At 36.9% G+C, this 25359-nt stretch overlaps 1 protein-coding gene across 2 annotated transcripts in view; it reads left to right on the top strand.

Annotated features, from left to right (window-relative positions):
• Window positions 1-25359, top strand: part of Rbcn-3A (Rabconnectin-3A) — a 732274-nt gene that overhangs the window by 274718 nt on the left and 432197 nt on the right. For both annotated transcript variants that reach the window (XM_067136957.2, XM_067136958.2), the window contains exons 24-26: window positions 5957-6099; window positions 12484-12584; window positions 13766-13865. In XM_067136957.2, coding sequence (XP_066993058.2) covers window positions 5957-6099; window positions 12484-12584; window positions 13766-13865 — 344 coding nt within the window. The remainder of the gene's footprint in view (window positions 1-5956; window positions 6100-12483; window positions 12585-13765; window positions 13866-25359) is intronic.

Consider the following 25359-nt stretch of genomic DNA (forward strand, 5'->3'; position numbering starts at 1 on the left):
GCGGCCATGGCCTTAATTAAGATACAGCCCCGGCATTTGCCTGGTGTAAAAATGGGAAACCACGGAAAACCATCTTCAAGGCTGCCGAAAGTGGGATTCGAAGCCGCTATCTCCCGGATGCAAGCTGCTAACCGCACGACCAGGCAAAGTATTCACTGGCATCTCGGAAGGGAGGGTGTTAATCAGTGGTTGAAAGGAAATTGCATCAAAACCTGTGTGGTTTCAGACCACAGAGGGCCTGTCAGGATCAGATTTTCAGTATGCACTAGGTAATTGAAAAATGCTAAGAGAAAATTAGATATGTTTCTTAGATCTAGAGAAAGCATATGGCAAGTACTGAGGGAAAAGATGTTTGCCATACTGGGAGACTATGGAATTAAGGGTAGAGTATTAAAATCAATCAAAGGCATTTATTTTGACAATTGGGCTGCAGTGCAGTCATGATAGTAGAATGAGTTCTTGGTTCAGAATACTTACAGGGGTTAGACAAGGCTGTAATCTTTCACTATTGTTGTTCGTAGTTTACATGGATCATGTGCTGATAGGTATAAAATGGCAGGGAGGGATTCAGTTAGGTGGAAATGTAGTAAGCAGTCTGGTCTATGCTGACGATTTGGTCTTAATGGCAGATTGTGCCGAAAGCCTGCAGTTTTATATCTTGGAACTTGAAAATAGGTGCAATGAGTACGATATGAAAACTAGCCTTTCAAAGACTAAATTGATGTCAGTAGTTAAGAAATCCAAGAGAATTGACTGTCAGATTGGCAATACAAAGCTGGAACAGTATTTCAAGTATTTATAGGATGTGTATTCTCCCAGGATGGTAGTATAGTAAGTGAGAATGAATCAAGGATCAATAAAGCTAATGCATTGAGCTTGTAGTTGCGATCAACAGTATCCTGTAAGAAGGAAGTCAGCTCCTGGAAGAAATTATCTTTACCTGATTTCAGACAAACTTTGCTTTATAGGAGTGAAAGCTGGGTTGACTCAGGATATTGTATTCATAAGTTAGAAGTGACAGACATGAAAGTAGAGAGAATGATTGTTGGAACATGTGGGGACAATGGCAGGAGAATACTCGGAGTGAAGAGATAAAGGCTAAGTTAGGAATTAACTCGATGAATGGAGCTGTACGCATAAACTGCGCTTTGGTGATGGGGTCGTGTAAAGCTAATGGAGGAGGATAGGTTACTTAGAAAAGTAATGGACTCTGTTATGAAGGGTACGAGAAGTAGAGGGAGACCAAGACGATGATGGTTAGACTTCAGTTTCTAACGATTTGAAGATAAGAGGTATAGGGCTAAATGAGGCCACAGCACTAGTTGCAAATGGAGGATTGTGGCAATGTTTAGTAAATTCAGATGCTTACAGACTGAACGCTGAAAGGCATAACGGGCTATTATGGTGGTGTATGTATGTTGATGCTGGGAACATTTGGAAAATGACAGAAATCAGTTCCAACATCTCCTTTCATGACACAGGTAAGTACATGTATTTTTTAAGTGATTTTTTTCTCGTAATATTATTAGCAAGTGATTTTAGTATAGAAGTTGTACTTTTGTTAAGCATGGATGTTGTTACCTTCTGGCCATGACTACAGGCTGCGTAGCCCCTTGCAACCCCCACCTCGCTCACAGGAAACTCGTAATTTTCTCACCACATATTATTAGTCTTAAAAATCAAGAATACTTCAGATTTTGCCTGAAAAGACGTTTTTTTATTGTCGCTAGTAATCTGCTGATACAGGCATGTAAACCGACAGATTCAACTGTGGGTTTGATCCTGGAACCTTCGTCTTAGGAGGCAAGCATTTAACTAAGTGCACTATTTGGACAGTTGTCACAAGATAATTCAGTTATAGCTTTAGAAATAGGACAATACAGTCAAATATTGATACAGTGAATACCAGTTGAATGATATGAGAGGCAACAAATATGTACAGAATATCTCTGTAATTGCACTGGTTTCAAAGTATAGTACAGTATCCTGTTAGCTTTGATACCCTCTAAGGTCTACTGTCTATCTTGTACTGCTGTTGGGGAGAGGGGAGGTGTCCATGGAGAACTGATGCATGGAATTACCTTGCTAAATGTATGTGTGCAGTACTGTTGGGATTTCTCTTTGGCTTGCACAATCGCAATTAGCAAAACTGTTCTGTCATCACATTCGTATGGACTACAATGACCGATCTTATAATATAAAACTGCATTGTTGACAGTCACCTCGTGTACAATTACCAAGGATTAAAATGCTCTTGTTCCTTGAATATCTGAATTGTAGGCCCTTTGAAATTAATTTTGTTGTGCATAGAGCACAATTTGTATTGTTAGGTCAAGTATGTCAGGAGTCTTTAAAGGAGAAATTTAGAAAAAGTAGGCAAAGGTCACAAGAAGACCATATTGCAAATAAATGCACACTACATTCATTAAGGACCAGAGTAAAATAGAGGAGAATGTTGAATCTGATGCCATCTGTCCACAACAAAAGAGGATCATAGCCAGATGCTATGAGGAAGTTGACAAAGCTATTCATGTCTGGTTTATGGCTACCCATCAAAAAAAAAAAATATTTTAATGGTGAATTTGATGGGCCAGTACTGTCCAAGTTAGATGTTTTGCATCATCTTCAAAGCTCACTTATTTCAAAATCAGCACTGGATGGTTACATTGTTTTCGAGGAGATACTGAATCATCCACTGTATTGTTAGTGGGGAAGTAAAAAATGCACCGACAGAGTTGGTAGAGACTTGGAAGGAGGAACGGTTAAGGGAAGTTCTGAAGGATTATACTCCAGGTGGGATATTTAACACTGATGAAATTGCCTTATTTTATAAAATGTCACCAACTCATACTTTGGCAGTGAAAGGTGAAAAGTGCTTTGGCAGCATTAAGTCGAAAGAGAGAACAGCAATGCTGTGCAGTAACTTCACAGGAACAGAAAAAGTCATCGTCGTCCCCCAGTTGAAGGGGTAAAATACTTTCTGTGAGTACAGCCATAATCAAAGAGCATTGATAACTGGCGACATTTTTCACTTGTGGTTGCTTGGGCTAGAAAGAAAATGAAAGCCTTTAAGTGAACAATTCCACTTCTAGTAGACAATTGCTCTTTTGATAATATTTTAATGCAGATCCGCTTGGAATTCATTAAAATGTTACCACTTAACTGAATGGATATACTGCAACCTTTCAATCAGGGGATAATCTGTGCAACGTAAGTGTCTTCCGGCCATGCTTAATTCAGCAAATTCCAAATTCAGACTTGGAATACAAACGTAACCATTCTCGAAGCCATGGAAATGTTCACGACAGCATGACAAAGCCTGCCTTCGGCAGTGATAATGAATTGCTGGCGGAATTCCAGGATTTCATCTGTGATTGAGGATAAAAGAAAAAGTGAACCTAGTTGATGTCATACATATGAACTTAGAACTTTTCAGATAAATCCCACCTCTGCAAATGTAACCACAGATTATTTTATTGATACTGACAGTGGAGTGATCATGGAAAACAAGAGTATGGAAAAGGGCATAATTCAAGAAAAGGAAGATGGGCATGTGAGTGAAAATCTCGGAGGAGGAGGAGGAGGAGGAGGAGTAGCAGCAGCAGCTCTCTTGCCGAGGCTGTGTTTGTAGTGAATTATGCCATTTCTGGTTAAATAGAACAATACTCCCAAAAATGTGTTAAAGTGGTATTACCTAGAAGGGTTCGTTGTAAAATGTTCACTGCAAAAGAAAATTGCCAATTTTTTTCTGTAAATGAAACAGTTGAGTTACATTACCGTCAGTATAAAATTCACGATTTCTGGCAAGGTAGGCCTAAGTAAAAATGTACTTTTATAATGTCATATCTAGAATGGTATGATTGTGGATGCCTGTGAATTTGTATAATTTCATGTCTAGAATGTTTCGTTATGTATGTTAAGTTGAACAAAATTTCTATGATACGGAAATCATTTCACATACCCCATCATTCATTATGTTGACATTTTGACTGTATTAGCCTCATATGGGACAAGAATGATGTACAATTTGTAACAGATAAAGGGACACCTGAACATTTTTCACATCCCTTTTAGAAACCATGAGCTCCTTGCTACCAAGAAATACGTATCAACAGCACACCAAACACCACGGAATGAGTTGGCTTCATGACTCAGGTTACGTAGCTGTGACCTTACTTTTGGGAGGTAGTGGATTCAAACACCACTGTCGGCAACCCTTAAGATAATTTTCCGTGGTTTCCCATTTTTATACTTTATACAGTACTTAAAGGCCACAGTTCCTTCCCATTCTTAGCTCTGTCCTATCCCATCGTCGCCATAAGACCAACCTATGTCAGTGCTATGTGAAACTAATAGTTAAAAAAAAAAAAAAAACTAAACAACACAATATCTTTAAAAGAAAATGAAAAGACTCTGATGAGGTAAATGTTTAACTGTCAAGAATAGAAGAGAAGTTGGTGTAGTTTCCTATAACCAAACTATTATTGAAATAAGATGCACTCAACAAATTCTCATCCGCCTCTGTAGCGTAACGGTTAGTGTTATGAGCTGCCGTCCTCATGGGCCCGGGTTTGCTTCCTGGTACAGCCAGAAATTTAAGAATCGCAGGAGGGCTGATATGTGGTTCAAATGGTACATGCAGCTCACCTGCATTAGGGGTGTGCCTGAAAAGAGCTGCACCACCTCGGGATGAGGACACGGTTATTATTATTATTATTATTATTATTATTATTATTATTGTTGTTGTTGTTGTTGTTGTTGTTATTTATTTTAAAATACAAATTCTTGGGTCTCGTTTGTCATGTAGTTAATTCTTCTTCTTTTTCTTGAAACGTTTCTGCTTATGCAGGTCATTCAGTGTAGTTAATTACTGTGAATAATTCAGTGATGTAATAGTAGGGCTACAGGTATTCCTAGTACTGTATTTCATTTTCCTTGTTATTATCTGCTCTAAAAATTAGTATGTTATGCATCTGTGAGGGGTTGTACGTAGACCAGAAACCATTTTTGTTTGGTATATCAAATAACTTACGTATCATTGAATTCACTAGTTCCTTAAAGTATGTTTCTTTATCTTCTCCCATACATTCATGTAACTTGTCTGTCTCACATATATATTTTCTACAGTTATCACTTGTTTTATGCATGAAAATGTATTTGTTGTCACTAAAACCCAAAATGTTGTCTTTATAAGATGTAGACATGGAAGATGTCATTGAAATGACCAGAGTACAGTGTTCTAATGATGCAACTTGTTTCAGATATTCTGTTGCCATGTGTACATTTTTTGGAAACATTGAATACATTCTGTGTTTTTAATGTCTTTAACTTTATTATGCTGTGTTAGTGTTTCCCTGTCCATAATTACAGAAAATATTCATATCATTATGGGGATGGGTTGGGCTTTTTATTATGTGCCACAAATAATGTAGCATTGCAGTTGTCAGTTATCAATTCAAAGCAGTTTTATGAATTCTCACTTTCAGACATACGTGTATAGATCAGGAAAATTATTGTACTGTATATTGGGTTGTGTCAAGCCAAGTTAATACATGCCATATGTTATGAAGGGAAATTTATTAGATCAGACAGTTCTTAAATTTACGTGTGTGATGTGCAAGAGGTGGTCATTAGGTTCCTAGATTAATCTACATCAGCGCATTTTATGAAGGGAGCTTACTTACCTTTCTCTGTTAGAACACATTTTCTCACCATTTTGATTTTAAAGACATGTGTGTTTGGAATGCTTTGTCCACTGGGGAGCATCTTGTTAGAGAAAAGTGAGTGGCATTTTCTGTTGAAAATATTTCCATGCTTTATTTCTGTGCTTTATTTTTATGTGCCTTTGAAGGTGAACTTAGGGAAAAGTTGCTACTTTTCCTCACAATGTAGCATGAAATCTGTAAGATTTTGGTAATTTTATCAAGTTAATGATTAGCTGGTATTTTTTTTGCAGATGGATGAAGTTGCGCAAGATTGATCTCACGACAGCTGATGGACTTCCACCTTTGCCCATGCAGATCTCATGGGTGCGAGATGGGATACTTGTTGTAGGGATGGATAGTGAAATGCATGTATATTCCCAATGGAAACCGAATTGTAAGTTGATCTTTGAATCTTCCTTTACATTTTTAGCATGAGCTCTACAAACTCATTTTTAACCTGCTGTGCTTTTTTACAAGTTGAATATGTTGATATTTGACATTCTTCCTTTTCCCCTTCTGGTGCTCTGTCAGTTTAGACGTTTGGCAGCCATCCTTGAGTAATTTTTCCTTTATTGTGTTTCCCGTGTTGGAGTTATTGCATTATGGATGTCAAACTTTTGCCGGAGGTTCTGCACCCAGGATAATCTTCTCTGCACAATATTTTGCCATAAACCATTGAAACCCAGTTTATAAGTCTCATATGTTTTTATTTCAGAATAATTTAACATTTAAGTAGCAATTCCAGTTTATTAGATTGATAGTTACTGGCACTTGTGCTAGTGCTGCTAGGCAGGTGGACTGGGGAAATTCTTGCATTGTTCCCAAGTGGTGAGTGTAGAGTACGCAGTCAGGCAGCACTTCGAGCATAGTTAGCTGTAAGAATGCTGAATGAATGTTCAATATATGAGTGAAGTTCTTGTTGAGCGCACGTCAGTAGCGTTATTAGTGTTGCATTCCTACAGCTGTTTTGGAACATTATTTGTGTTAGCTGGCAGTATGGTACCTTACGATATTATACAACAGATATTTCTGGTTGAGAAGTCTATCCTGAAGAAGGTATCATATGACAGAACCCTTTGCAAATTTCTTCATTGTTTCAATGGTACTGCAATGCCACTGAGACCATACATAACCAATTTATTCAGAAAATGTCAAGAAATAGGCTCTGTTAAAAAAAAATATCATAGGAGAAACTTGCAGATATTCAAGCAAGATTGGATATCAGTCCGAGGAAACCTCCATGTCCGTGGGCTCAGAAGTAAGGTATTTCACAAAGATTGGCATTACGGGGACCAAAAATGCCACACTTTTATCCTTACCTTGCAAAGTGTCACTGTCAATTTAAGTGTGTGTGATTTTTATTTGTGGGGAACTTTAAAACAGAAAGTGTAAAGGATCAATCCATGTACTCTCAGAACCCTGAAGAATGAAATCAGGTAACTGATACATGAAATTTTAGAGGCAGAGATACAAGTGTTTTGGAATTTTTTACACTGATGCAATGCTTTGATGAATGGTAAGATCTACAGTAGATTTCAACTTCAGCCATTATTAACTCTTAACTAATAAATCAGGGCTACCATAATGAAACTAAATACCCACCCACGGTATTACAGCTTACCGGTGAATCTAGCAATGGGTTGCGGTCATTCTGTTCTAACGATGCCCCCTGCATAGTGTGCTAAGTTTTTTGTGCCTCTCTCTGTATTAAGTGCTCTAATAATAGAGCAATACAGTATGGAAAACTATGAAGATTTGTTTCTATCAAAAATAAATTATTAACCTTCTCATTGTTATTGCCATTAATAGTAGAACTTAGGCATCATTCCCAGAAGTATCCTGTTTCAGAATTCATGTAGATTTTGAGATTGAGAACATTTTCTCTTGAATGTGATTAATAAAAAATGGAATTCATAGTGTTCTTGATGTATCATTTGTAAATATCCATCACATGAATCCACAGTCTTTAATACACTACGATTTTCAGTTAATATACTGCAAGAAACGATGTTAGTATGGTGCCCTTAAAGTGCATGGTAAAGGTAAATTTTGGGAATTTCTTTTAACACATCCCCATAGAAATGTACCAGATAATTTGAAGGCTTGTAACAAATAATAAACTTGTCAGAATTATTCACGTTTTAAGGGATGTATTAGTTCCACCTTTCATTTCAAATCTCTTTAAAAGTAAAATAGTCAGCGTCAATAAGGAATTCAGTATGAAGTTTATTATATGCAATTGTCAGAATTATTTGAATACTAGCTGATGTACCTGTGCTTCGCTACAGAATTCTGCATTGTGTATAGAGTTCTAGATGTAGTGTACACATTGTGAGCAAGATTTTATTAAATTACATAACTCTTAGCATTACCCCTGTAACATTACATTACTTCCTTTATCTTTTCAGCAACTAGCCTAATTCTTCTTCTTTTCCCATTTAGATTTTTTTCTACACACATCAACAATCTTTTATCAATAACATATTTTGTCATCATAATAGAAGTTCTTTCACCATCTTACTTCTGGAATATTCTCTAAAGAATTATTTTTGAGAGGAGTTTCCCCCCCCTCTCTCTCTCTCTCTCTCTCTCTCTCTCTCTCTCTCTTAGAAACTATACAGCATCACTGCTAGGAACATTCTGCTGCATCTATTTGAAAATTGTTCTTATTTTTACAACCATAGTACCAATAACTACATTTTTTACTGTGGACTGTTTATGAAAATCAGCCACTAATATACAGTAGAACCTCTGAACACTTTTAACTGAAATACCATTTAATCGAAATGCCTGAAAATAAATATTTTCAGTAAAAACGAATTGAAGGAACACTGTTTGTCATGTTACGTTACGATAAAGGGGATGAGCGATGGAATGCTTGAATTCTGACCTTGGCTGCCCCCTTCCCTTCTCTGTTGCCAACTCAGTTTGTGATGTGATGAATCAGTGCCTTCTGACATTCTGCTAATGAAACAGTGCTGTGACATAGTGGCTAGAAAACTAATGTGAAAAGAAGAAAAAGAAAGTAAGAGACTTTGTCTATTCTACAGGTCTCCATCTCCATTTAACAACATGCTGAAAAGTACTTCATTTCATCTCTGATCCCTTCCTCTGTTCTTATCAAACTACCATAATTTGTTTCCAGCGCAAGGATGTTTCCATATTTGCTTTTTACTTTTTACTACGAGTATTTTATATAGTAGCTTCCTACTTCATTGGCAGTCTTCCTGTATCTTGGTAATAAAGTCATCCCAGCACTTTCCCTTTTCTTCTTGGATTAGTCATTTTACAGCCAACGTCTTGGTCCGATATTGCTGTGCTCGCTCTTCAGTATCTACCTCATTTCTTCTAATGCCTTTTTTGTATTTTTTACTTGATAAATTTTCTTTTCAGCATATTTCTTTCTTTTACTGCTGTCTTCACCCAGTCATTCCACCAAGGTGTTACCTTCTCTATCAATATTGCACTTGTTTTCCCACAGACTTCCTCAGCTTCCTTTACAAGAGTTTCATTGAACAAGGTCCATTCTTCTTCTACCCGTCTGATCTCAGTTTTGGGTAATTTTGTTGTTATCATTGCTTTGTATTTCTCTTTCTTCTCAGAGTTCTTCAATAACCAGGTCATGATCTTTGGCATTTTCATGCACTTAGCTTCGGGGACATGGACATCTTTAAGATCAGCAATTAGCCGGTGGTCACTATCTAGACACTCACTGGGTATAACTTTCACATCTTCCATGGTTTCCCATTTTCACACCAGGCAAATGCTGTGGCTGTACCTTAATTAAGGCCACGGCCGCTTCCTTCCCACTCCTAGCACTTTCCTATCCCATCGTCGCCATAAGACCTATCTGTGTCGGTGCGACGTAAAACAAATAGAAAAAAACTTTGACATCATTAACATATCGACCAGCTTTGCCATCAGTGATGTAGTCTATCATGGTCTTGAGCTTTCCATCCAAACTATATCTTGTTATTTTATGACTCTCCCTCTTCTGTTACCATATGTTTTTATGCTTAAGTTGTTTCACATGCAGAAATCAATCAAATTGTCTCCTTCAGAGTTTCTGTTCCCAAAGCCATGAGGTCCGATGATGTTTTTACAACCTTCTTTCTCTTTACTAACTTAGGCGTTCAGATCACCCTAACTATGGCGTTCTCTTCTATTAATTGTTCTTCAAGTTCAGTAAGGAATTCTTCTTTCTCATCTGCGGTACGGCCTGTTTGAGGTGCATATACTTGAAATAATGTGTGATGCACATTTCCATCTTGTAATCTCATCTCGATGATCCTATCATTCACATAGACGACATCTGTCTTTACATCTAAATCTTTGTGAAGGAGGAGACCAACTCCATTTTTGGATTCACTCATGTTCGCACTCCAATGTAACATATATCCATTTCTCAGAGATTTCTTTCCACAGCCTTTCCAGTTTGTCTCAGTCAACCTCATTATCTGAAGCTTGCGCCTGTCCATAAGGTCTACAAGTTTTTCACATTTGTTAGTGAGAGTGAGGATATTGAGGGTTCCAATTCTGAGCTGTTTCTTTAGTAATGTCTCGTCCTGCACCTCCATTGAGCTTTGGTTTGTTGGCCACCATAATTTCGTGAGCTGCTTGAAGAGTTGTCATGTCCGGTAATTTTAACACTTTTACATCAAATCAAATCAAAATCTCTTTATTTGCAAATGAGGTGTCTACCTCGGTGGCAAATGGTACACTAAAATACATTATTGTCAAGCACTAAAAATTAAATTAACAAGAGAAGAAAATTTTCCTATAATACATTATTATACAATTTACGCTAACAATGTTTTCTATTAAACACACAGCTCATCCTTAATAAATTGATATTGTTTACAAAATTCTACTTATAATATCTCCTGTACTACTTACAAATATAGTCAACTGATATACAGTATGTGGAATTACTTCAAATGATACTATACAACTGGTATAAGATTAATATTTACATTGCATTTATTTATTTACTTTTTTTTTTACCCGTTCTGGATCCCAAGTAGCATAACGACCTGCTGCATCTTAACCAGAGCCCCTTTTTCCTTCACTTTTCAGAGTTCCTGAAGGGCTTTCACAGCTACCGTAGTGGTCCCAGGGCCCTCGAAGTTCCCACTGTACTTCACCCCTACAGGCAGTGCCCTACTTTGGCTGTCCAAACTCCTTAGACCAGGGGATGGAATTAATTTATTCACACACATTTTTTAATTTACAATAACCTGCACTGGTCGAATGCCCTCTAACACTTCATTTATTTTCTCTGTTGCTGTTTATTCTCTTCTTGAATATCTCTACAGATTTTGGAAAAGGATCAAACACTACCCCTGGTAAACTGTTCCACTCCTTCACACCCTTCCCAATGAATGAAAATTTACCCCAATCGCTTCTGCTAAAATTCCTTCTAATTTTATATTTGTGGTCAGTCCTGCCGATATAATTATTTTCCAACTGAAGCCTCTCACGGATATCTCCCCATGCTTCTTCTCCTGTATAGGCTCTATATAATCCTATAAGTCTAGTTTTCTCCCTTCTCTTACTTAAAGTTTCCCACCCAAGTTCCTTTAACATTTCTGATACACTACTCTTTGTCCTGAAATCCCCTGTTACAAATCTTGCTGCTTTCCTCTGCACACTATCTATTTCTTTTATTAGGTATTCTTGGTGAGGATCCCAAACACTGTTTGCATATTCCAATAATGGACAAACCATACTCGAGTAATTTTTTTCTTTTAATTCTTTGTTGCATCCTTTAAGTAGCCTCATTATGACATGTAACGATCTGTATGCTTTCCCAACAATGTCATCAATATGACCCTTCCAGTGCAAATTACTTTCAAATCTCACACCTAAGTATTTGCACTTGCCATCTTTTGGGATAACTACCTCATCCAAAGTATATTCAAATTCAGTTTTAAAGCTCCTGTTTGTAAAAGTTGTAACAGTTGATTTGCCTCCATTAACCTTCATATTATTTTCTTCAACCCATTGTTGGATACTTTCAAGGTCCCTTTGTAATTCTGAACAATCCTCATTGTTGTGTATTTCTCTATAAACAATTATGTCATCTGCATACAATCTTATTTTTGATGTTATATTGTTCCCTAAATCATTTGCGTATATTAAGAAAAGTAACGGACCGATTATACTACCCTGTGCAATTCCCTTCCAAACTTTCTCTTCCTGAGATACATTATTTCCTACTTTGACTTTCTGAACCCTTGAAACATCCGAGGCTTGTTTTAGTTTTGAAAGCAACAATTATCTATCTCTGTGCAGTTGGCTTGCTAAGCCTAACATTGTAGAGGGTTTTCTGACAGGGTAATCTCTCTTAGCCTTTAACAGTCCCCTGCCACATCTACAAGGCAGCAGCACTCTGATGAATTTGTGTGTCATTTCCTACACAAAGGCTTCATCAGGCCTCCTAAGGAAGAACTCCTCCACCCTTAGTTGTTTCTCCTATAGTTTTTCAGGTTTTGTACTGGATGCCTGACCCTCGGCCAGTCAGTCACAGGTAGTGCCGTGTACTGTCACATATGGTAGCAGGATTGCTTCTCACCTGACAACATTTATTATATACAGTCAGGTTTAAAGCTTGTGTCTACTTGAACTGGTGTTTTTCTTTTATGTATATATATATAAAATGTTGAATATAATTTTTTAATTTGCCACTTCTAATTTAAACCAAATAAGAAGAAGAATAAACTTATTTTAGTATTTTGCAACACGTACTGTTATATGATATAGCTTCTGTTGTTTTTAGATAACTTGGAACGTGAAAGAGGAGGCCTATCCCATCAAGAGTCTGATGAACTTCAGGATACTAGAAATCTGAGAGATGAAGATCTTCGGAATTTAGCTCAGGTTTTTATTTCTATAAGTACTTTCATTCTATGCCTGCCTGATATTGGTACTCTTATTAATTTTGTAACTGCACATTCATTTTTGTTGTGGACTAGTATGACCCTTACACATATCCTATCTGTAGCCTTATTATTCCTCTCAAACATGACCTTTAGAATTGCTCTCCTTCCATTGTTATTACTGATTAGCACAAGTATTCTTGTAACAGTCATACCTGTTGCCAGCAGTAATGATTCAGGTAAACTACTATATTTACCCAGATTATTCTTCCTTACAGCAAGCAAATCTGAATTCAAAACAAGGTTGGATGCTACCCTGTCATGTTTCATGCCTTGTCTGTTGTACATACTGGATTTACTTGATTAAACTGGATAAGGAAAAATAGTGCATAGGAGTGACTTATTTAGATTAAGAAATGCTTTTTTTGAACTTTGAACATTCAAATGTTCATCTGTCCAAGTCATTAATTGATTACTTCTTCTACCTCTTTTCCTCACATTGAAGTATTTTGGGATTTCACAAGATTCTCAAGTCTAGAGTTGAGCCAGGTCTGAACATTAGTTAGCCCCTCTTTGGGGTCCCACTTTTTCTTTTCCCTCCATTACTACTTGCTCATATTCTTCTTGCTGTTCTTATTCAGTGTTGTCATTCAACTTAATCCCCAGACTGTCTGCATAGCTTAAGCACTAGATTCATATGCTTACAGGCTGATGAATTTGATGTTAGGCCTCTTGAAGTAATAAGCATCATTTGATCAAGAAGGGGTTGATCCTGGTATAGGAGGTTGATGTTTAAGATTGCTGAAATGCCTAAGTAGATGTACTGGTATATCAAAGAACTATCTTCTAGGGAAAATCCCAGCATTGTATTATCTGTAAAAGACCAATAATATGTAGTTAGAGAGGTAAAATATGCAGCATTATTATTGCTATCCCCTCCAGAGCACTTGTAAGACACTAGCATCACCTCACTCCCAACTTGTTCTTCCTCACTGACCAATGGATGCACGACTTCTATATATTTATTTTTTGCTGCCTTCTAGTCTTCATTCAACATTCACATCTTAAGTAGGCGAGTCCCTCTTCCTCTTTGTATTTTCCTTGTTCAACCAGGTTGATTTATTATCTGTGTTTGTTCTTGTTTTGTATTAATTTAATTGGTGTACATATTTACATGTGCAGGAGACATCACAGCGTCGCCTGGCTAATGTGAGTTCCATGCCACATCTTTCACGGGTTAGTTCTATCAATCTAACCATGCTGGATAGCAAAAAGAAGCGAGGTAATTAAATTTATTTAAGAATTATAAGTCATTTTCATTTAATAACTAAGCATTTCAAAATTCACCCTGAAAACCAATGGAATTCTTGAATATCTTCTCTACTTGCAAGCATGTCCAAATTTAGCTTTGTCTGCATATGAGAAACATCTTTGCCAACCATAAATAACATATTACATGGGTTATATGAAAAGAAAGGCCTTCAAAATATTTTACTTTTATTGTCTCAAAACCAGTATTTAGTGGAAAATTGCTGTTTAATGTGGAAACTTCCATAAATAGAGTAGAAGTCCATTATAGCGGGTACAGCATATAGAGAGAACTTCGTTGTGATGACAATTTTTTTTTTTTCTGTCCCTTGAAAATTCCCAATCGCTGATGCATCCATTATTATGAGCGATTAAGCTAGCGTTATGTTTCCGTTATCGATATGTATGCACTCCAGCGATTGTATTAAACGCGATCGTTCATCTGCAATAAAGTTTTCTCACTATGTGAACTAGCGAGCTCTCTTATTGACAAACTCAAAGGCGATGGCAGAGTCGATTGGTAATAATCATCGACTGGTGTTCTGTAAACACAATTTGAAATGAAAGAATAAATGCAACACATGATATGGTCTTTTTTCCCTCAACATGCGTGCATTTAAACAAGATCTTTTTGAGGAGAAATCCACTTCTATAATACTGGAAATTATTTATTCCTTTTTTAGAATAACATGAGCTCATACTGAACAGATGCTGTTTTGAAAAGAAATTTAAAACATTTAGTATTGTAAAGATGGAGTTTACCCTCAAAATATCCTTAACCCTTGTTTAAATTTATGCCATTATGAATTCTCGCTATAACAAACTTCTGCTGTATACAGTAGTCTTGCTGTGAACAAAGCCAAAGACTATAATGAATTGAGTAGAATACTATGACTGTTTGACCATCCAGAAAGCATCATCTCTATGAAAGAAAGACTGCTCTGTGACCTAGTTAGAAACTAATACTTGGTGGAAAAATAATAATAAAAATAATCGTATGGCCTCGCCTACTGTGTTGCAGGTATTTATATTATGCCATGGTTTCTATGATTTCCCATTTTCACACCAAACAAATGCTTAATTAAGCCCATGGCCGCTACCTTTTCAATCCTACCACTTTTCCATTCTTGCGTCGCCAAGAACATTTGATGTGTTAGTGCAACATTAAACTACTAGCAAAAAATAAAAACGAAATGTCACAGCTTTTACAGTAAATAATTTTGTCAGTTAAAAACCAAAGATCTTTCACATGCCATTATCATTGACATGGAAACATTTAAGAACTATGACTCATCTAACTACAGTTCACTTATCCTCTAAGGCAGTTCGTGCAGAAATCATCATTCAGAGGAGAGAGAGAGAAGCAACTTGCTCATACTGAGGCTTCCACACTTTCATGGTCTTTCTGGGGTACATAAAACCAACATATTGATTCCTAAACCTGAAACTTAGTCAAAGGCTTGGCAAAGCTACCACTGAAACTAGTTAGAAGATGTCACTCTTCATGGAATTGCTTCAGGGGGGGGGGAAATTGGTTGGTTGGTTTTGAACTACAGTAAAAATCCGCTGTAGGGAGTACTTCATACAAGGAGAATCCCCGTTATAACGACAGTTTCTGTCTGTCCCTCCAAAATTCGTATATTAACTCTGTATTATCCTTCGGTTACAGTGAGAGCCCTATCATTGACGCATCCACTATTACGAGTGATTGAGCATCCTCAATTTTTCTTTTACCGGTATTTATGCAGCCCAGCAATTATGTTACATGCGATCGATCATCTACAGTATAGTTTCCTCGCTAAGTCTACTAGCGACCTCACTCATCGACATTCAGAGGTGATGTCTGAGTTGATTAGTGATTCCTGCCGACTGCTGTTCCATAAAGAAAATTCAAAATGATAGAGTAGAACATATTTTCATAATAAATGCTTAAATAACATGTCCGATAGCAGTTGTTAACTCGTTAAAAATAAAGGCTGAATAAACTACTGCTTAATTTTAATGCTAAAAACTGCAGTTAAGTAAGAATGGGATGCACCTCAAGATATGACAGAGTGCATCATTGATTTCAGAGGTTAGCTTATAGTCTAGTTTATATTTTCTCATGTCTGCTTAAATTTCGGAAAGGCTATTCCCACATAAAATTATAACAGGTAAGCCTTAGTGTGGATATCATCTGCAAAAACACAAGTTTTGAACAAACTGATTGCCGTTTCATACTGATTTTAATGTGTGTAGGGTTTTCCCCCAAATTTGATGAAAATCGGATATAACGACAATTAAATAAAAGTTGAACATGCATACGTACATAATCATTATAGACTGTTATGCCTTTCAGCATTCAGTCTGCAAGCCTCTGTGAATTTACTAAACGTTGCCACAATCCTCTATTTGCAACTAGTGCTGTGGCCTCATTTAGTTCTATACCTCTTTATCTTTAAATCATTAGAAATAGTTGAAAATATACATAAATTTAAGTGCCTCCATTCACCTAAATGGAACTTTTAACTTAAAATATTATTGGTCTGTCAAACACACAAGTTCAAAATATAATATACAACACTACAACATGCCTGTAAAAAATACACACTATTAAACAAATGACATGTTTTGTTCTATAAGGACATCCTCAGATTCCATCAAATTACTTTAAATCATGTGCATGTATGTACCCTGAAAGTGGTTGCTGAAGGTAACGGATGACAGCAGCTACGATGTTGTTGAGTCATCAGTCCTTAGACTGGTTTGATACAGCTCTCCATGCCACCCTATCCTGTACTAACCTTTTCATTTCTACGTAACTATTGCATCCTACATCTGCTCTAATCTGCTTGGCATATTCATACCTTGGTCTAACCCTACCGTTCTTACCCCCTACGCTTCCCTCAGAAACCAACTGCACAAGTCCTGGGTGTCTTAAAAAGGGTCCTATCATTCTATCTCTTCTTCTTGTCAAATTTAGCCAAATCGATCTCCTATCACCACTTCAATTTAGTATTTCTGAATTCGTAATTTGATCTATCCATCTCACCTTCAGCATTCTTCTGTAACACCACATTTCAAAAACTTCTATTCTCTTTCATTCTGAGCGAGTTACGATCCATGTTTCACTTCCATATATTGCCACACTCCAAATTAAAGTCTTCAAAAACATTTTTCTAATTCCTTTATCAATATTCGAAGTGAGCAAATTTCTTTTCTTAAGAAAGGCCTTCCTTGCTTGTGCTAGCCTGCATTTTATGTCGTCCTTACTTCTGCCATAGTTAGTTATCTTACTACCCAAGTAACAATATTCATCTACTTCCTTTAAGACTTTTCCTAATATTTCCTGCATCGCCTGACTTAGTACGGCTGCACTCTATTACGTTATTTATTTTCTCCTCACCATTCAGCAACTACTCAAGATCTTCTGCAGTCTCGGATAAAATAACAATATCATCGGCAAATTTCTGTATATTTTAGAAAATAAATAATTCCGATAATACTGCTTTATGAAACTCTCCCCTCTTAATCATCCCAGGATCAGGAAAAACTTCTCTAATTCTCTCAGTTCTATTTTCTAGTGTACAGATTTTCTTTCTTTTTGTAAATATCATTGATATCATTAGTAATTTTCAGTACTTTGTTAGTATTAGTCACCTCCTCCACCAGGACTTTCTACTTACATCCAACGGTCTTTACATAGTGCCGACTAAGTACTTCTGCCCTTCTGTAAATACTAACATATACACTCTCTCCTTGTTTATCTTTGATTTCTGGAATGCCATTCTTGGAACCTGTTTCTGCATTAAAGTACTTATACACCCCCTTTCCTGGCACTAAGGGCCGTTTTCATAGACGACACTTATACATAAGTGCCCCTTACAAGCCAGGTTTCATTTCATATTACCTACTTAAGTTTCACATTTATTGCTATAAGTGGACCTCCCATACACACTTAAGTGACTCACTTATGTTGCAGCAAGATGGAGGATGATTTTGCTGAATATGTTGCATTTCATTCACAGAATTCATTCAGTGCACACAGTAGAGATGGAAAATCCTGTCGAAATGTAATGTGACCGACAATTTAAAGAAGGTTTCATTTTAGTAAAGTGAGAGTTATGAATATTCTTGTTCCTTTGATTGAGAGAGTGAACATAACCTTTATAGGACTTGCTATTGTACCAGGAAGGCATAGGCCCTGGCACGTTATTTTTCTAAGTCTTTAAGCATTAAAGAACAGCTCAGCTTTAGCGTCAGAAACAGCTGCACAAAAGAAAGTTCTGGTCTCCGCGGCTGCATGGAGGCGTGAGAGAGAGAACGAGAGAGGAGAACAGGCTGAGTGACGTCAGTGCCACATGTTCTCAACTTCCCCTTTGGAAAACTCTAGAAATTCTTCCGTAACTTTTGAACGGCTTAAAATACAAAAATACACCAACATGAAGCCCATATTTAGAATATATAATGATCAAAATTTGGGATTAATCCATCCATTAACTTGGAAGATATAGCAGGTAGAAGTTTATCATATGTAACCACTTGTCTGTTGCTTGACACGCGAACCCCCCCAAGCAGGGTGTATATAGGTCAACGACTTGAGAGGTATACTCAGTTGAAATACGCAACTCAATCATGGGAGAAAGTTATGCTGCTACGTCGCGTTGCATGAAGTAAAAGTGAGTCGTGCAGTAAGACTTTGAATTTTGTTGTGCGACAGCGCAATAATTGGAAACTTTAACCGCGTTGTGAACGTGTGGAATATTGTAAAGTACTAGAAAATTGAGTTTCTTAGTACAAGACTTACGAATTTCTTTAACAAGTTGTGAACTTGTGGTCGTAATGTGTATTCAGGTAGAACTTAGAATACAAGTGTTAAACTTACCAGTTTACAGTGCATCCTTCCTAGTTCGATGTATATTTGAACTCTGTCGCGATCACGTACAATGATAAGAATATTAGAAGAAATGTGCGCGATAAATTAAACTTACGACTATTGACAAATTCATGAATTTTGAGACATGTGTTTCGTCTGTAATTACGATTGTGAACTATTTAAGGTGTTATTCTAATTTAATACTCAGTGATTAATGAGCTTAAATGTGGTCAATTTTCATGTATTTTCTGAATATTTAGACAGTATCGTTAGAAAAGGAAATGTTGATAATAGGAAATATGAACCCTTTTTAGAAGAATTCACACATAAAATCCTCTTAAGCAGTGAATGCTAGAATTCTAGAGACTATTGTAGATGTCGTGTTAATTGAATTTACGCATGAATTTCATAGACTGTGATACTCATACTCATCCTAAACTTACTACATGATTTGTTAATATTCTGAACTGTGCCTAGTGTCTAATTCCATGTCATACGAACTGTGTAGTTAAAGACTGTGCTTTTGACTTCGTAACTCAATAAGTGATCTCATTTTTATTGTGAACATTTCCACAGAGACCTGATGTGTAGTTCAGACTGTGATAAAAGACTGTGCTATTACGAGTCGCATATTAACTGCTACATTATAAAGTGCAAGTACAAACTATGCTTTCAAGCTCGTCTAAGTGTGAAATGCACCTCATTACTATTAACTGACAGTGCTACGTCTTGCATTATTGTGCCAGTTGAACTTTCCCTTGTGTATATTTCTTTCTAATAAACACCAGAAATCTTGGCGAAGTGTCGTAAGCTCACATTACTTTAAACATCGTATCCAGCGTGGGATAGGCTACAGCGTCGGAGGTACGTGGTAACATCGAGGGATGGAACGTTGTTCGCTGCTGTTGGTGCTGAGTTCAACCTCAGGCTGTTCGCCGTAGGAGTCCCAGTCACCGAGCTGCGGAGCCACACTTCAACCATTCCTATAACTGAATTCAGGTGATATAAGTGTATTTTACAATCTTTCTTGAGTGAATAATTGCACTAAAACATTAACTGACTTACTGCCAAGGCACTCGATCATTCTCAATATTCTAGTGCTACGCTCATCATGTTAAAGTGCCTGGTCCATTAAAAAAAAATATATTTTTGATCGTATGAATTCCAATCTTACTACCTGTTGAAATTGTAGGAAGTCATTTAACAGAACTGTAGGTCATTCTTAATTGAACTTTAGGATTTTCTCTGAAGCAAATATAACTGGAGATTATTCTTAAATGAACTTGAGGATTTTTTTTTTTTTTTTTAAGTAAGTGTAATCTGAAGTCATTCCACAACAACTTAGTTGAACTTTATGGTTTTTTCTACAGCGAGTGTACAAGTTAAAAATCATGTTTAATTTATTTAACTGGACTTTAGGATTTCTGAAGCAAGTGATTTAAAATCATTAATATTTATTTGGACTGTAGGATTTCTGAAGCAAGTGTAATTTGAAATTATGTTTAATCTGTAATGATCTAGACAGACTCTAGGCGTGCACAGAAGTGATTTGGAGGATTTCATTTTTCTTTTGAACTCTAAAATCTTGGTCAATTGACGAAGTGATTTGAATGAAGGTTCATGAACAAAGTTTTTATTTTGAATATTAGTTAATTTGAATCCATGAGTGAAAACTTAGTTGAACTTTAGGGTGTGTTTAATTGAAATTATTGAAAGCTATTATTCATTCTGGATGTTTTACGAACATCGAGTGGATGTGTAGAACAAAGACTATATTTTGTTCTTGACCACGTTTACAATTCTGCAATTTAATTTCATTCTGAGCATGTCAATGGAAGATTTACTTTTTAAATGAATGAGAAGTAGGGTGATTTTCTTCAAATCATTAATAAAACTTTTCAAAAATATTAATACCATCTATTATTCGCCCTGTGAAGTCTTCCTTCTCTGTACCTGCTCCAGTAAGACCTTACACAATGAGATCCTTCCCATGCTCTTGCCCAACAACTTTTTCCTGGTACACTCTCACCATTAATGAAGATATTGTTTTGAGATTTTATGCCACCTCTTAATTTCAGGTTATTATTATTATCATGATCATCATCGTTACCAATATTTCGTTTAATTAATTGGAAATGTGTTACAAGTTGATAAGTTATCAAGACTGTAGGCCTATGGAATAGTAAAGAACTATACTGAGTTATAAGAAAAATGAACGTGTTGCACTACTACCATTTATTTTAAGGTAGATTTGTGCTAATTATATCAGGTTAGTCAACCAGTCGTTTCCCAGATTATATCAGATGTTTCAGAAGTTATGGCATCGCACATCAAAACATAGGTACCAGTACTACAGTGGAACCTCGATACTCCATTTTTGCAGGGACCATTAAAATAAAACGTACAACACGGGAAAACGGAAAATCCGGGAATGAATAAAAGCCGTCAGCAATTTCGCTAAACATCACAAAAATGAAATATGTATAATTATAATATTGCAACACTCCTAAACCAAACTAAACTACAGCCTCAATGGACCTTTGCCTGCCAAGTGACCGCTGCTCAGCTTGAAGGCCTGCAGATTACGAGGTGACGCATGGTCAGTGTAACAAATCCTCTCGGCCGTTATTCCTGGTGGCTCTCTAGACCGGAGTCACCATCTCACCATTAGATAGCTCATCAATTAAAGGTAATCACGCAGGTTGAGTGGACCTGGAGCCAGCCCGTATATCCAGGTAAAAATGCCTGACCTGGTCGGGAATCGAACCCGGGCCCTCCGGATGAGAGGCAGGTAAGTTAGACCGCGAAACTGGCATCAAACATTAATACCGATACGCGAGTTCAAAATCTCGATACTTTATATTCAGTTTTACGTGGAAAACTTCGTCAGTTTCCCGTGAAAACTTCTTTCAGTTCAGCAACTTTGATTAGCCAAACTCTTCGAAAAATCTAATAACGTCAAGCCAAACAACAATCGACCACAAGTACAGTACCGTAGTTTTTAATTCTCTCATCTGATGAAAGAAACCACATTAGATACAAAAGCGCCCAGCATGATGGCGAAATCCCTTACCTTCTTAATCTTCCATTGTAATTTGGTCTCACCCCCTGTGGGTGTGGGACGCGATGAAGAATACATCCACGGTATCCCCTGCCTGTCGTAAGAGGTGACTAAATGGGGCGACCACGGGATTAGTACCACCACGCGGAGAACATCATGGGTCACTTTTACTTGCGCGTAGTACCACTATATTAGGTACCAAATAGGTTTGTGATTAGTAGCACACAGGAGCACTGTGCGGTCGGCTTTTGCATTACCTGTGATTAGTACCACCATCTGAGCAGGACTATGGGATGATAGCTACCATGGTTCTGCCTTGCATGTGATTAGTACCCACTATATGAGGAACACCACGGGATAGTGGAAGGTCCCTGTGGTTAGTACTCTTATGTGTGAACACCATAGGTTTGCGTTGCCTGTACATGGCGCCGCAAAGTGAGAAAAACATAGGTCTGTATTATATGTCGAATTTCGTAACCTCTGAGTAGTGCAATAATGTGTGGAATACCGCAAGTCTCTGCTACTTTTGATTAGTACCGTAACAGGATAATTACCATGGTTCTACTTTCCTAGCGATCAGTACTGTTATGAGGGGCCGATAACTTGGATTTTGGACCCCCTTTAGACTGCAAGCATCATCGTTTCAGTGTTATGCTATAGCAGCAGTCCCTTGGTCAGTAATCCTATTCTTTTACATCAGTTCGTGTGAATGTAAAGCATTGGGGGTCGCATCCACTGATTGTTTTAAATTCATGCCCATCCATTCATTCTTCGTTCTCACGCTTTGAATTCTGGTCAGTGGAGAATTTTAGACTTTTGTCATTCCATTTCGTCTCATTTCGTATCATTAGGGGCTGATGACCTCGATGTTAGGCCCCTTTAAACAACAATCATCATCATCGTGTAATTTGGTCTCTGATTCGTAGTCAGTTTCTGGAAATCTTGTACCGTGTAAATTAGGCCTACCTCCACTTTTAAAGGTTGTGTTGAACTCGAGAATGGTTTCGAAGGTAAGTATCGATTGTCAGAAGTTCTTGAATTCATTATATTCAATTCTGCCCATCACTAATCAAATCAAATTAGAAAGAGGAAAAAAAACAACATCAAAACTTCAGAAATTACAGTTATTCGTGACCTTGGGCTCAGCTGGAAAGCGCGCTTGTTGCACGTCAGTACGAGTTGGAAATGATACAAACCATTTATTTTGTACATGTAAACAACTTACTTTTAACATGAAAATGTAAAATTCCCTGTCTTATATTAGGACCAAAACAGTAACAGGCAATCCCAAGACCTCCCATGGCTTTTTGTATGTAAGGGGCAACATCTGTTCTGGTCTCAGTAACATAATCATATACGATATTAAAATACTAGGTTTGTGCAAGATTTGTGTTAAGAAGCAGTTTCGATTCCTGCCTGAAAGCCCAGTTACTATATAGTGCCCTGAGGAAAGTGCCGAAAACCTGATCGGCAATACAATCGAAAAAAGTAAAAATATAAGCATCTAACCCTGGACATAATGTGGACATTTTTAAGTGTGAACATTTAACGAAAAATATATAAGTAATAATAATAACAACGTAAACGTTTCCACCTTTTCAATACTACAATATATTCACAAAATTACAAATTACACGGTACTAGTTTCGACCCATCTAGGGGTCATCATCAGCCGTATTGGAGCAAAGATCATTTGTGGCGAAATCCTAAGAAAATGTTATTTTAAAGAATAACAAGTGAAATGAGATGTTATGGTAATAGTTAATAATACAAGGAATATACATACTAAGAGGTTTTTAACAAAGAATAAAGTATAAATGGGGTGTTGTAAAAATTATAATCATGGAAATCAGTAAGTTCTTGTATTGAAATGAAATATGGCTTAGGAAGAGGGCTTAAGGAGGGGCTGAAGGGTGCGGGAGAAAGTGTAACTGTCTTGGAAAAGTACTTTTGATTAAATTTAGGATTGAGTTTAGGTTGGCTGCATTATTGCTTCTGAGGAAAGTGATAAATAGATCGAAGAGTATGTTGGGTTTCTCTGAGATTTCATTGAGATTGTGACTGGCATTAAAGTATTGGTCTAGGTGTATGAAATTCATAACCATCATTTAACGAAACTCGTTCCGTCTTCAAGTAAAGTTGTCGAAATGCTCTGTATCTCCTGAGAATTATTGTGGCCACTCTCCACCTTATAATTTCTGAGATTCTCTAAACAATACTACCCGAATTCGATAATAAGATGGTCCGTTATGCAGGTTCACTGCCGATCGCTTTTCCAGTACAGTACTTGCTCTAATTATTGCAATGACGGGGCGTTAACGCCAAGATCCATAAATATGCCATAGGTGACCTTTCGTGAGATACAGTTGATTGAAAAACGCTTGATCGAGGGTTTAGCATTGATGGGACTGAAATTTCTGGATGATTGATACGGGAAATCACTTCTTCGAGGAACAGATAATGTGGGATTTTTACAACTTGATTTAATTACGATGCTCGTGGGACCATGTAATTTAAACGCATGATTCGGGAAAATGTAGGTTCTGGGAAAGAATAATCGAGGTTCCACTGTATTTACATTTTATTGGGGAAGTAATTAGGCCTATTACAACGTAACGGCTATGGATATATTTGTCAAATCATTGAAAGTGCTGTAAAGCTAGATATTCTACATTTGGATGAATATTTGTATAGGTTCGAGTACCTGGATAACTATAAACATATTAAGAAGAAAACTAGATTCTGGGAATTTTCGTTTTCCACAACAAGTTTTTCCCACAACATTCATATTCTGATGAGAAACTGCATCGGTCTACTTGTTCTATATTATGTGCATGTACTTCAACACAAGTTCTCGCAGGTGCCGTCTCAGCTCGCTGTTTTGTTATCCATTCTGATAACCAGATACAATATAGACGATCTTTTAACATCAAAAATTTTGTGCGCGGTAGCGCGATGTCCTTGGATGAACAAAACAAAATAGATCATCCCACTATTCGGTAGCCAGAACTACACGATCCAGGAAGCATGAGCATAATATACAGCACTGCCACATCTCCAGTGATACTTACTGTATCAATGAGTGTGCTCTTTAAGTGCTGTTTATGAAATGTAAACTCATATAAGTGAATACTTATTATAAGTCATCCCTTATTACTTAAGGGTTCCACTTATGTATAAGTGCTGACTATGAATTCGGCCCCAAAAGCCATACACCATTTCATTTTCATTTTTCATTAAAATTCATATGTGTGACAATTTTGTTAACCATCATGTTATCCTTAGCTGACTTCTTCAATAAATTCAATTTTCTGATATGCTCCTTCAGTTTCTTTATTTCTCTGTTGTAATATAGTGGGTCTACATACCTGTTTTACTCTCTTTAACAATTGCTTAAAACCCATCCAACAGGCTGTTTATTTATTCAGGTGCCTTTTCCACCACTTTCAATCACTTTTTGTAACCTCCCTCATGCCTTTCTTATCAACCATATGGTATTGCCTACTGTTCCTACTTTTACAACCTTCCTTTCTTTGCATTTAATTTTAACTG

This window comes from Anabrus simplex, chromosome 1 (assembly GCF_040414725.1).
Source record: "Anabrus simplex isolate iqAnaSimp1 chromosome 1, ASM4041472v1, whole genome shotgun sequence".
NCBI lineage: Eukaryota > Metazoa > Arthropoda > Insecta > Orthoptera > Tettigoniidae > Anabrus > Anabrus simplex.